Source organism: Zingiber officinale, chromosome 3A (genome assembly GCF_018446385.1).
Source record: "Zingiber officinale cultivar Zhangliang chromosome 3A, Zo_v1.1, whole genome shotgun sequence".
In the NCBI taxonomy this organism is placed as follows: domain Eukaryota; kingdom Viridiplantae; phylum Streptophyta; class Magnoliopsida; order Zingiberales; family Zingiberaceae; genus Zingiber; species Zingiber officinale.
Window position 1 is genome coordinate 139,537,673 of NC_055990.1, and position 14,862 is coordinate 139,552,534.

General features: G+C 35.8%; 1 protein-coding gene across 1 annotated transcript; it reads left to right on the forward strand.

Moving 5' to 3' along the window:
* The first annotated feature begins 1,932 nt into the window (after positions 1 to 1,932).
* Positions 1,933 to 14,379, forward strand: LOC122050706 (beta-glucosidase 26-like). The gene is made up of 12 exons (XM_042611592.1): positions 1,933 to 2,032; positions 11,716 to 11,859; positions 11,964 to 12,022; positions 12,339 to 12,414; positions 12,507 to 12,578; positions 12,659 to 12,746; positions 12,879 to 13,122; positions 13,275 to 13,390; positions 13,474 to 13,691; positions 13,777 to 13,808; positions 13,917 to 14,019; positions 14,108 to 14,379. Exons 1-12 carry the CDS (start codon positions 1,933 to 1,935, stop codon positions 14,377 to 14,379), a joined length of 1,524 nt encoding a protein of 507 aa, XP_042467526.1.
* The last annotated feature ends 483 nt before the right edge of the window (positions 14,380 to 14,862 follow it).

The window sequence follows — 14,862 nt, forward strand, 5'->3', positions numbered from 1 at the left end:
TTTTGTGAATCAAAAATTGAATCATCAAAAGAATTTTTCGAATTACAAAATGCTTTGACGAAAGATTCTTGCGAATCACAAAGTATTTTTTCAAAAAAAATTTCCGGATCTAAAAATTTTTCCGAATTACAAATTATCTCATTGAAAGAGTTTTTTGAATCGCAAAATGATTTGACAAAAGATTTTTACAAGTTACAAAATATTTTGTCGAATGAATCTTGCAAATTAGAAAAATTGTCAAACGAATTTTTATCAATTATTTTGTCAATACAATTTCTTGCATGTTTAATATTTATTGCTTTAAAGCTGAAAGAAATAGTCTGTCGATTAAAGTATCTCAACAAACTATTAATAGATATTAACATGATACAATTCTTCGCATGTTCAAATTTTCTTACTTCAAATTTGAGAAATTGTAATAAATTGAAATGGAAATTTAAAACTTTCTGATATAAGTATTAGAATAAAATAAATAAATAAATGCATAGATATTTTTTTAATGTTATCAATTTTCTTAAATTTTCTTGCATAAATTTCTGGGCTTAGAAAGATTTTTTATGGTGAAAACTTAGAAATTTTTCAAAAGTTATTCTTTGACTTAGAAATTTTTTTCCTTAACTTGGAAATATGTTTTCTCGGAAAATTATTGAAATAGATTTCTATAATTTTTCTAAGTGTCAAACCCTTAGATTGTTTTTTTTAAACCCCATTTTTATTGTGATCAAAGGGGGAGAAGGGAAAGTATAAGTCTAAGGGAGCGTTGTTTCTAACCTTGTTGTCTAAGCGTGCAGGAGCTTAGGAGCACAGGTACTCAAGCGGAAGACGCAGCTAGCGAGAAGGACGGCAGTCCGAGGGACGAGGTGTTGTGGAAGAGTACACCGGCGGACAAGAAGGAAGCGTGCGGTAGTTCTGAGGGACGAAAGCCAGAGCGGAAGATTTCTCGGGGAGCAAGAGACGCAGCTAGCGAGAAGGACGGCGGTGCGTCCGAGGGACAAAGACTGCGGATGAGTGCGCCGGCGGATGAGAAGGAAACACGCGGCGATTTCGAGGGACAAGAAGCCGGAGGGAAGCCCGCTCGAGAAGACCGGAACTTGGGTTCGGGTGAGCCCTTTTCCGGATGGCAGAGATCACCCAAGCGAGCGGATCCGGAGGAGAAGAACTGGATCGAGGCGGGATTGAACCAGAGAAGAGGTCCCAGACGAAAAAGTCAACATCTGTTGACTTTGGGCTCCGGGGCGCCCGGAGCAGTCCGAGGCGCCCGGAGCCCTCCAGGGCACCCGGAACCCTTCCAGGTGCCCCGACCAAGGTTATAAATATAGCCTTGGTCCAGAAGCTTTTCTTACAAACTCTGAATTGTAATTCCAACGCTTGTAAGCTTTAGTCTAGAGTTGAGCTTCTGTTTTCTGCACTTCAACATTGTACGAGGCTTCTCCGCCAGAAGGAGTTTTTAAGTGAGCTTAATCTTCCTTGGATTAACAACCACATCGGTTGTTACCAAGTAAACCTTTTATGTCTCATCTTTTTAATGCTTTATTTATTTGCTCTGCTTTATTTATGCAAGTGTTAGCTTTAAGAGTTTGAGAAGGGTTGTTTTGTTTTTTATTTTACAGGACTATCCAACAACCCCCTTCTAGTTGGCTGCAACGGTCCTACAGAAGGCGCCTTCCATGGCTGGTTGAAGGTGCCTTCAGCCATTGAAGGCACCTTCTACCTGAAGGTTACAGAGGCGCCTTCAACTCCTATTGAAGGCGCCTCTAGCAGCTCCATAGCTCCACTCTAGCTTTTCCGCTGCTCCGATCGCCTGGGTGATTTCGGCCAACGGAATAGGACTCACCTAAACCCAAATTCTGACCTCCTCGAGCAGCCTTCCTCCCCGTCTTCTCATCCCTCGAACGTCGTGTACATTCTTCTCGTCTACCGATGTACTCTTCCATGGCACCTCGTCCCTCAGACGCACCGAGCTTGTTGGTTCTCTCCCGAGTCGTCCTTCTCGCTAGCCGCATCTTCTGCTCGACTTATTGTGCTCCTAAGCGTCTGCACACTTAGACACAAGGATCAAATCATAACAAGACCTAACTTAACTTGTTTAATCACATCAAAATAACCTTGGGGTACCAACAAATACAATTGGTCAAGGGGTAGTCAACATACCTAGCTAACTAGATCTGTTCTGAAATTTGTTTCTTCCTCCACGCTGCAACTTTCCTCTGAGGAGCCTCCCCTTTCATTCATGCTCTCCTCCTGATGACTTTCCATCGGTGCAAGTCCAGCATACTCCTCCAGATCTGATTCTGATGACGACTCGTCCCACGTTGCCTTTAGGGTTTTGTGCTTTGTTGTGGTTGGTCCTTGCTTGTTGTCCTTCTTCTTCAGCTTTGGGCAGTCATCCTTGATGTACCTCTCTTCATTGTAATTATAGCATCTTACCTTCCTTGCTCTTCTTTTCTTTGTATGCACTTGATTAAACCAATTAGTTTTAAAAAATTTATTGAATTTCTTTACTATATATGATGTTTCATCATCATCGAAGGAGGTGTCGGCATCTAATTCATCCTTCTTGGCTTTTAGAGCAATATTATTTGATTTTTCTATTTTCTAAGAATCTGTACAGTGAGACTCATGAAGTTTGAAAGTTGAGAAGAAGTTTTCAAAAGTGCATACCTCAAGGTCCTTAGAGTGTAGTAAGCATCTACTAAGGCTGACCACTCTTGAGTTCTCAAAAAAGAGGTAAGTGCATACCTTAAGGAGTCACAATTTGTTACCTTTTCTCCGAGGTTGTTGAGCTGGGTGATCAGGTCTTCGATCCTTGCATGGAGTTAGGCTACCTTCTCTCCCTTGTTCATCCGGAGATTCATCAGTTGTCTTTGGTGGATGTCCCTCTTTGCCAGTTTGGCTTCCGAATTACCTTCGTGGAGCTCCAGGAAATTTCCCCTTAGATCTTTAGTGGAGTAGTAGCTTCCAATATGGCTAACCTCCTGGGGCGGAAGAATGCTAAGCAGATGGAACTCTGCTCTTCCATTAGCCACGAAGTCAGCTTGCTCCTTTTTCGTCCATGTGTACTCTTCTTTCTCGGCTTCATGCTAATCCATAGGTGCTACAAAATCATATTTTAAAAATAAAAGAATTTCGAAGTCAGTCTTAAAGAATACCTCCATGCGCTTCTTTCATGTTGCGAAGTCTTCCTCAAATTTCGCGAGTAGATACTGGAATCGACCATATCTTTTGCTTCGGATGGCGTCTAGTCCTTCTAAAGCGAGCCTGGCTCTGATACCACTTGATAAGACCCATGTGGTTGGCAAGAGAAGGTGAATTTACCTTTAAAAAGAAAATAAAACCTTTCTCAATCTTTTGAAATAATAACACACTTGTATAAAAAAAATTGACAAACTAATAAAAGGAAAGAGGCTACCAATTTTATTTGGTTATAACTGGAAACGTTGTTAATCCAAGACTTTAAAGCATTAATCAAATTCTCCTTTCGTTATAGGCGGAGAAGCCTCTTACAAGCATTGGAAGCACACAAAGTAGCAGAACACTTAAAGAAACTCGTGTACAAGTGATTGTGAACTACTGGGATCAGGGTTGTATTTATAGCTCTGATCAAGGCTCCTGGAAGAGTTCCAAGCGTCTGGACATGGATAAAATTTTATCCAGGTTACATTAGATCGCGACACATTGAGTTTTGATAAACTTTCAGTTTTGGGAGTCTGAAAGGGCTCCAGGCACCCGGACCATTGCAATTATAGCACCCGCTGGGAGAGGCGCCTCGGGGGCACCCAGACCAGGTCCGGGCACCCAGACCAGGTCCGAGCATCCGAACTATCCGGGCACCTATACTTGGTGTAGGCACCCGAACCGAAGTCTACTTCTCAGTTGACATTTGGTGCGGACTCTTGCTCCAGTTCTTCTAGTTTAGGTGATTTTGGCCTCTAAAATAGGGTCATCTCGAGCAGTCTTCCACTCTGACTTCTCGTCTCTCAAAAATGTTGCGCGCCTCCTTTTTGTCCACCAACGTACTTTTCGACAGCACCTCGTCCCTCGAACGCATCGAACCCATCGACTCTCTCCCGTGTCATCCTTCTCATAGCTGCGTTTTTCGCTCGACTTCCTATTCTCCTAAGTTCCTATATATTCAGACACAAGGCATCAAAACACAACAGGATCTAACTCTAATTTGGTTGACCATATCAAAACTACCTCGAGGTACTGACAGTAAAGGCTTGGCCAAGTGGACAGTAATTAGGACAATGATCGAAAGGTCGACCGGGTTCATCCTAGACTAGTTTTAACTCCTAACGAAGTTAATATTGGACAAATTTAATACCAACTAATCTCAAATATTATCACCCTTAACTAAATAAGCATTATCTGTAATAGGTTGTCTGACTTTAGAGTTTGGGTGAACTTGACTCCGAATGATCTCTAAAAATATGTTGCACCTTCCCAAGTAGACCTCGCCTCATTATATCCTATCAAGGTTTTGTCTCAGACAGATTTGCATGGTCCTTAATTTATTACCTCTAAACATTGACCCGGACGGTTGTATGCTATCCTTAATTATATACACTCAAAGAAAAGGCAATAACTATTAAACAACCAAACATAGAGTCAAGACAGAAGATAAATGCAATAGAAACTTCACTATGCATATGGAAAATACAAACATTATGTTTAGGTTCATTAACTAAAAGGAGAAAAGAATACAAGGCAAAATTACAACAAATTGGGAAATAGTCCGGGCGGGTGATTCTGAAGTAGTTTCTTGCAGTTAAGAAAATGAGTGGGGGGTTCGGAAGCCAGAGAGCCACCCTCCCTTAGCTGTTCCATAGCACCATCCACCCCAAGATTAAGAGCTTTATTGATGGAGTTGGTGATGAGTGTGTTGAATTCGCGTGATTGAAGGAGGGCCTTTTTCTTTATTTCAAATCTCTCATCCTCCCCCACCTGGTAAGCCTGCAACTCTGCTTAGAAGACTATCAATTCATATTCCTTGGTAGACAATGTGGTCTGGGCTATTGATAGGTCCGAGCATAGGGAATCCCACTCAACGTTTTGAGCTGCCAATGTAGATTCTTTGGTGGATAGCTCAGTGTATGTCATTTTCAACTCCTTTAGCTCAATAGAAAGGCATTCAACCTCTATAGATTTCCCATCCAAATCGACTTGTACCTTTGCTTAGAGAGGTGTGTCTGATCAAAGTTGGCCTTCAGAAGTTTCAAGGGTGGTCTTTAATTGTGATATTTTCTCAAGCTCATCTTTCGCCAACTTCTGAGCTTTGTGGAGCTAGGACTCTAACCCGCTCAGTAAATCGCGAGAGGGTATGTTGTCAGCCTCAAAAATATGCTGCCTTAGGGATTCATTTTCCTAAGCTAGGATGGACAATTGTTGTATAAGGCTCATCCCGATCACCCAATGCTGGAGGACAAATAGTGTTAGTAACATCCGGTATGAGAAACACTAAATAAAATTATATTACCTTGGTTTCATATGAGTATTGGTCAGCCAACTCTTATAGGATTAAGCTTGTTGAGTTGGTTTCCTGCATCCTCCTAGGCATCTTTTAAATGACCCTCATTAGTACCTAGCTAGTAGGTGAAGGGGCGACCGGTGGAGAAGCTATGGCCTAGGCGGACGATAAATTGAAGGTGGCCAAAAATTGGCAAGGCCTCCTCGGCGGCGACAAAAGTAGAAATCGGAAAGGTTCTCCCACGAGGAGCCGCATGGGGGGCAGGAGCTGGAGAATCACCCAGTGGATAAGTGGCATCCTGTGCTGGAGCAATGTAAGCGTTGAATTGGCAGAAGGAAGGGCAGACAAGCTCCGCTCTGGGCAAGAAATAAATAGGCGAGAGATGATGATCATGATGATGATGATGATATTATTATTATTATTATTATTATTATTATTATTATTATTATTATTATTATTATTATTATTATTAAGATACAGTGTGATGGTAAGATGCCTTTGTGCAATAGGAGTTTAAATTTTGTATAAGACATAATGTCCATGGTTTGAACTATTTGTGATGCTGGGTCTTTCGTCAGGACCATCTGTGCTTTCTAAATTTATCTTGATGGCTAGTAAAAAAATTTTATAGGGTCAAATTAGTCACCAATAAAATTAATCAGTTGGAAAAGTTGGATACTTATATTAAAAAACAAAAGCATATTCTATTTTTTAACCCTCTCTCTCCCATTGGTTTACTTTATATACAATAAGCCAAAACTATTGTCACGATGGGTTTTATTTTTTTGGAAGATGTGTCCCTTTGGAACGGGCAGTTGGCTAGTGCAAGGAGTGTTACTATCATGAGGTTTAGGGGGTCAATTTCTGGCTAGTAGTCGTGTTCCTGCCCTCTCCTATGCACTAGTCACTACTCGATCTAGTAGCCACCTGTGATTTATCTCCTTTCATATAATCCATAAACGGAATATAAGAGACATCTAAAGTAGTAAATAAATTTTAACCAATACAGCCAAACATCACAAAAAGATGAAAAGATGTTCAGTCTTTTTATAAGCTTCGTTCAGTCGACGAAAAATATGTTTGGTCGACTAATCCTTTTGGTCGACCAATCTCCTTATTGATCGACTGATCCACCAGCTTCTCTTCTTCGTCGAGATTTGATCATTGCCTCATTATTAGCATTTATTATTTGGTCAATCGATCCATGAGTTTAGTCGACTGATCATCCCAATTTCCATCTTTGTAGAGATTTGATCTTTTTCGTCATTAATGCTTTTAATTGTTCGGTCGACTAATCCTTGGGTTTAGTCAGTCAATCAGCCTGAATTTCAAGTTTGCCGAGATTTGATCTTCCAGGTTGTTTACCAAAATAGGTTCAGCCAATCGATCCTTGTGTTCATTTGACCGATCCGCCTTGAGTACAAAATGTGCTTTGCTTGATCTAAACTCTATGTCATGTCAGCTTGGTTCGGTCGATTGAACCTTCTATTGGGTTAACTAATCCTTCAAAATCTATAAAACAGAGTCAGATGCACAGTATATAAAAGATATCCCTACAACACAAAGTTAGCATAGAGATATGATGAACGAGTAATAATAATAGACAGTAAAATTTGTATTGATCTCAACTTGGAAACATCTTGAGTTCTTCAGTTGGATCAGCGACCTAGGGTTTGTCCTTTCCCCAGACATGACCTCCCTAGTGCTCCTCTCTAGTTGTTTACCTCAATCTACCTACCAAATATTGGGTCCTCCAGACATACTTGGACTTCGGCTTAGCATAAGATCGATTCACCTGGGCTTCCTCTCGATATTAGGTCCTCCAGACCTATCAGCTCCAACTACCAGGTGTCAGGTCCTCCACACACTTAGACTTCTTGCCTGACTTTCACGATCTGTTATGACTTTCCTACCTAGTCGCAACTAGGGCTTTATCGATTGAGTGATTTAGGAACCTTCTTAACCAGAAATCTTCTTGCACAACCATTAAACAAGCCTCATACTCAGCTTCCATTGTCAGCATCACTACATAAGCTGGTTTCTTACTATTCCATTTGATGATGCCATCATTTAGCAAGAAAGTATAGTCATATGTGGATTTTCTGTCATCAAGGTCCACTGCTCAATCTACATGTATGTAACCTTTCAAACTCATATTAGATCATTGGAAACATAAATAATAATTTGTTATCCCTTTGAAATATATGAATATCCTCTTCACCACTTTTCAGTGTCTCCATCCTAAGTTTGACTGGAAACGGCTAACTAAGCAAATAACATAGCTGATATCAGGATGTATACACAACATAATGTATATCAAACTAACAGTGACACTGACATATGATTTTTTTCTACATCTTGACTATTTCCTCAAGAGTCTTAAGATATATATTTTTTTCTCAGAACATTACCTTTTATTATAAGAATTTGTTCAATATTACAATCTGACATATTAAAGTGTTGTAGAATCTTAGTGATACAAGTCTCTTGAGATAAACCCAAAAGTCTTTTTGATTGACCTCTATTATACAACTTCTTTCATATCTTTTATATCAAATTGTGATGAAAGCCATGATTTGACTTCAATCACAAATTTTATGTTACTTCCAACTATTAGTATATCATCAACATATAATGATAAAATGATAAACTTTTCTTTTTTTCTTTCTTATGTAAATACAATGATCCTCATTGAACATTTTGAAAACATAATGATAAAATGACTTCATTAAATCTTATGTTCCTTTGTCTTGACACTTGCTTTAGACCATATATAGACTTTCTAAGTCTACATGTTAGTTAGAGCCCTAGAGCCAATCATTTGATGATTGTATGGACTCATTGTATCATATTCTTGTATATTAATAAAGGCATGTGTTTGGTTATTATACTTATTTTTATTAGTGTCAAATAGACTAAGTATAATAGCGTCCTTGAGTAGAAGGTTCATACCTATATCAATCGATTAGTTGAATCGATAGTGAGATGATATAGGGAACACTACTCTAAATCAATTCTAGTCGAGTATTAACATTCAGGGACAATGTTAATACAATAAGACTAGCATGTAGGTCAGCTCGATGACTTGATCTCACAAGTCATGGATATAGAGATATCAAGCTGACACATGAGTATGCATTAGAGAATGTATACTGAATGACCCGTCATGAGAAAGTATCATGGATCGTTATATGAGTGTCATATACTTTTTCATGTGGCTATTAGTATGACTATTAGTCCTTTGACCTGAAGTCACCATGGATCCCTACATAAGGAGTTATGTACTTTGGTTTCGTCAAACGTCACGCGTAACAGGGTGGACTATAAAGGCGATTACTGGGTATGTAACAAATTATGCAGAGGGATGTGAGTGATGTAGATGGGATCTATCCTTCCCATATGACGGGAGCGACATCAATATTCTTGATAGAGTTAGACCACGAAGTGCATGGCCATGCCCAAATGAGTCAACATGAGATGTTGAGCTCATTTGATTGAGTGAGTCTACTTGGAGTTCAAGATTTAGATTGATTAGAGGATAACACGGTCCATGCCTCACATTGATCAATCTAGATGTCTAGGATAGAAGGACAATGTTACATATTGTGAGGAGTCACAATTAGTAGTCACAAGGTGATGTCGGATCTCGACATTCTTGTAACTTGGGTAGTAATGATGTGTTGCTAGATACCGCTCATTACTTATGCTCCTAAATGGGTTTAGGACATTGCCAACGTTACAAGAACCTATAGGGTCACACACTTAGGACAATTAGATGGAGATTAGGTTCATATGATGAACCAAGAGGATTAGATTCATTTGATGAATCAAATTGGATTAAGAGTAATCCTAATTGGGCTAACTTGAGTTCGACTCAAGTTGATTCATGTGTTCGATGAGTCTAATTTAGATTTTGACTCATTGAATCAATTTAATTAAATGAATTAGATTCATTATATTAAGTTGGCTTGAATCAAATGGTTAGATTAGATCAACCATGGAAAAGATTGGGTCAAGTTTGACTTGACTTAAGAAGGAAGACCAAAGGTTAATTTTGACTTGACCTTTTGCCACCTCATTGGTGAGTTGTCATTAGGTGGCCAATGATGATACTCCACATCATTATGGGTGCCACCTCATGAAAGTTACAAAGTCATTCTCTTTAATGGCTTCATATTAATTGCAATTAATGCAATTAATTTGGGAGTTTTCACCATTGAGAGTGGCCGGCCACTTTGGGTTTGAAAGGGATTTTCATTTTTCCATTCAAGTGGTGTATCTTCTTCTTCTTCCTCTTGAAGCTCTTCCTCTCCCTCTCCTTCTTGCTTGGCCGAATCTCACCAAGGTGCTAGCACACCTTTGTGTGAGTTTTTCTCCACCTACGTGTCCGTGTGGATACTTCTAGAGGACCGACGCTTGACGGTCTAGAGATCCGGCAACTCCTTGAACGAGCGGGAACGCGAAAAGGGCACGCTTCAAGGTATATTCTTAACACATAGATCTAGGAGTAGATCTAGATATTTTGAAACTCGTACTCGTAATTTTCGTTTGGTTTTCCTTGCACGGATCCGTTGGCCTTGGGTGATTCAGGGTTTCCGCGACGCGAAAAGCGGTTTTCGCGATCCGAAGAACCCAACACTACATACTTTATTCTCGTGGCCTTTTTCATTTGTTCTTTATACAATATCATAGTGGTTGATGAAAGGGGTAAAATTGAAAACAAGTGCATCATTTGAGAAATTTAAAAGTTAGATGTACCTTTTGATAATTCCACAACCATAAGTATGCTCTTTGTTCAATTACTATAAGTATGTTCTTTGAATACGGTACCAAAGTGATTGATGAGAGAGTTAAGATAAAAAAAATGCATCTTTTAAGAAATATGAAAGTTAGATGTGCTTTTTTTAGAACACCACAACTTTAAGTGTGCTTTTTGGTCATTTGCCATAACAAAAATTAAAATATTATTTTCTCTTCTCTTATGCTTTAGAAATTGAAAAAGAAAATGTAAACAGAAATAGTTTTTTCCCTCCTAATCTCTGCTTCCATAAACATAATATTCTCATCTTCAATAAACATAACAACGCCAACAAAATATTGGCGCAACAACCTCGATTAGAGTAGTTACTTTCATATTATTTAGTTTGAGCTTGTATAAACAATTGTAGTTCCATGAATTGACAGGATGAAATTTTTTATGATTTTGAAGGTTTTTGATATAATATATATTCATAAAAATAAAAGAATATCCTTAATTAATTATTTATAATATTATTTTTTAAAACAAAAATTATCAAAATAGTACCCATGCTCATCCCGCTACTTAAAATATATCTGCGTTTCCATTTAAAGCAAATTCGAACAAAATTACATCACTTTAGAATAATTTTGCTTGAATTGTACCATTTTAGAATACTTTTAATTAAAACTGCATCATCTTGAACAAAACTGCTTTAAGATAAAGATATATTATTTTAAAGGTATGAACAATACCATTTTAGAGTAGTTTAATTAGTACAATTTAAGTTAAAGCTATTTTAAAATCGAGTATGTTGAGATATTTTTTATATCAAATTATGTTTAGAATATTATTTTAATAATTTTTAAAAAGACGATGCCTTTTGATGATATAGATAATTAGAAACATTTTTTAAAATAATTTTACTATAGATATATTTATATATTTAGTATATTAGGTAAAATAACCTATTATTTAGATCAAATTATTATTATTATTATTATTATTATTATTATTATTTTCTATCCTGAGACACAATGCGATGGTAAGAGGACTCCGTGCAATAAGGGTTTCAATAATGCTAGAAAATAGTATTTTTCTTTTTTCAAAATGTGATATATGCTAGAAAATAGAGAGTAATATTTGTTGATTTTAAAATTCCAAATAAATGATATAAAAGTTAGTCTCAAGAAAATTAAAGAGATATTTTAAATTGAAAATCAATTCATTGAATTCTTGAATTTTTATCATTAGCTTGAAATTTTTATCCTTAAGAATTGGTCCAAGCTTTCTTTTATACTCATCCATTTAACTCTTACCATGTTTATCTAGTAATTGTACCCCTATATATAGGTATCACTTGATTTTTATTTTCTTCACTAATCATAGTGCATCTCCATCTCTTCCACAATGAACCTTAAAGGGTCCTCCTCCACATTTTTCTTTTTATTTATTTTACTTCTCGTAGCCGAATGCGTATATGGTTATAAAACAAACAATGCGAAACTAGTTTCACAAGTACACAAGCTAAGTCGTGATGCCTTCCCTCATGGCTTTGTATTTGGCACCGCTGCATCTGCTTATCAAGTTGAGGGAGAGGCACTCAAGGGTGGTCGAGGACCTAGCATTTGGGATGCATTTGTAAAAATTCCAGGTAACGTACTAAACATTTAAATTTTATAGTTTTACATATGTCTTTTTCGAATTAAAGTTATATAATGGAGTAAATTTGAATTTGCTTTATTTATTGTGATGTAGGTCTCATTCCAAATAACGCAACGGGTGATGTAACAGATGATGAGTATCATCATTATAAGGTCAAATGTATATTTTCTTTTGTTATCATTGACTATTTAATAATTTTAAATTTAATAACAAAAAGCAAAAAAATCTATAATTTTTATGAAGAATCAAATATTAAATTTTATTTTCAAATCATTACTCCATTGGTTCAAGATTTTATTTTTAATAATTTAAAAAGATCTTATCTAATGTAACTTTATGTTGATAATTAAGTTCAAACAAACAAATTTTTGATATTCTCATTGTTGATATTTGGAGACAATTAAAATGAAATTAAATTGGATTTAATCTTTTTCTTAAATATATTAAAATTTGAGTTTCGTCTTGTAGGAAGATATTGACATTATGAAGGAGCACAATTTTGATGCTTATAGATTCTCGATCTCTTGGAGTAGAATTTTCCCAAGTAATTGAAGCTATGAATCTTTTTCATAATATTATATACACCATCTTACCATTTCTAAATACTAATAATTTGTTATTTCTTTTGTCTTGTAGATGGAACTGGAGCCATTAATTGGGAAGGTGTTGACTATTATGATAGGCTAATTGACAATTTAATACTCAAAGGTAATTTATTTCTATCTGACTGTTAAACAAATAAGTTTGGCATGTTTTCATATATTTTAACCTTTCTATCTTCACATTAGGTATTATTCCATATGTCAATCTCTATCACTACGATCTTCCATTAGCACTCCAAAATGAATATTTGGGTTGGTTGAGTCCGAAGATAGTGTAAGTAGTAAAATAGAATAATTACTTATATTGTTGAAATTAATTATGCTTACGGCATATTTAAGAATTTCTAATCTAACTTATTAAAAGATGTTATAAATATTTGATTTAATTTATAATCAATTTGTTTAGGGATGCATTTGCGGATTATGCTGACTTTTGCTTTAAGAGATACGGTGATAGAGTGAAAAATTGGTTCACATTCAATGAGCCAAGAGTGGTGGCAGCTCTAGGTTTTGATACTGGTGCTCAAGCCCCTGGAAGAGCTACTGGTAGTCAATTTGGAGGAAACTCATCTACGGAGCCTTACATTGTGGCTCATAATCTCATCTTATCTCATGCAGCAGCAGTTAATAGATATCGTGAGAAGTATCAAGTAATATGTCTTTAACAAAGTTTGTGTATTAATAGTAAATTCATTCTTAGCTAATTCTTAAAATCTCTTGCTATCAAATATAACAAACTCATTTTAAAATTGTAAGTCTATAAATATACATAATACTAAAATCATTTTCTTTTCTTATTCAGAAAGAGCAACAAGGAAAAATTGGAATTCTTCTAGATTTTGTTTGGTACGAGCCTCACACTTACTCTGACAAGGATAAAGAAGCTGCTCAGAGAGCTAAAGATTTTCACGTGGGATGGTAAGTAATTGTACATTTTTGGTTTCAATATCTAACTATGATTAACCTTTTCAATGTAACATAATTTTGTTTACTTTTCTTAGGTTCATTCACCCTCTGACATATGGATACTATCCTCAATCCATTCAAGACATTGTTAAAGAAAGATTGCCAAAATTTACTAATGATGAAGTGGAGCTAGTTAGAGGTTCATACGACTATTTGGGAATTAATCAATACACAACTTATTATGTTAAGGATAATAGTACAACAAATCCTAAACCTATTAGTTATCAAGATGATTGGCTCGTTGAATTTAAATGTAAGATATATACAATATTTATTTTTGATAATGTTAAACTTAATAAAATGATATGCTAATAATATTGTTCTATTAATAAATTCAGATGATCGAAATGGGGTACCAATTGGACCAAGGGTAAGAAATAACCTTCTTATAACTTTTTTGATTATATTATAGATATTTGTTTTTAAAACTAAATGTAAGCCTATAATTAATCGAATACAATTGTTTATATATCATTAGGCTCATTCCGATTGGCTCTACATAGTTCCGTGGGGATTGTATAAGGCAGTGACATATGTTAAGGAAAACTATGGCAATCCAATTGTCTTTCTATCTGAAAATGGTAAATATTTATCACTTGTTTAATGCATCTTCTATTTAAGAATTTAGATTTATTCTCTAACCATATAATTCATTGATTAAAATTATAGGCATGGATCAACCGGGCAATGTCACACTTCCAAAAGGCTTACAAGATACTCAAAGGAGACATTTTTATCATAACTACATTACTGAATTAAAGAGAGCTATAGATGATGGTGCTTCAGTGATTGGGTACTTTGCATGGTCTCTTCTTGATAACTTTGAATGGAGACTAGGATACACATCAAGGTTTGGTATTGTCTATGTTGACTTTAAGAATAAAAAGCGCTTCCCGAAGGAATCGGCTCGTTGGTTCAAGAAGATTCTCCAAAGGAGTTAATAATTTTGTTCTCTTATAAATTGTTTATAGCCTTAGGTTATTTTTTTATCTTTTCTACTTTTATCATGAAATAATCACTCTTTGTTCTTTAAGGCACTATAAATAAATAAAATTACATTTCAATATGAATGTGTTTCATTTTGGCACTTTTAAAGAGATGTTAAACTCCCTTCATCTATTTGTGTCTCATTCATTTTACATTTTCAATGGACGACAAGCTTAATTAGGCTCATAAGTCAATCTAGTTTCTATCAAAATTGATTTGTATGGATGATCAATTATATAAGTTTGTGATTAATGTTAAAGCTAAAATGAGCATGAAAAAATTTATATATATATATATATATATATATATATATAAGAGAACCTAAATATATATATTTTCAATATATATTTATTTAAGGAAGCATATGTTAACAAGGATAATTTTAAAAAGAATAATATTTTTTAATGATAATTTTAAAAGAAGAGTTCAATAGTCAG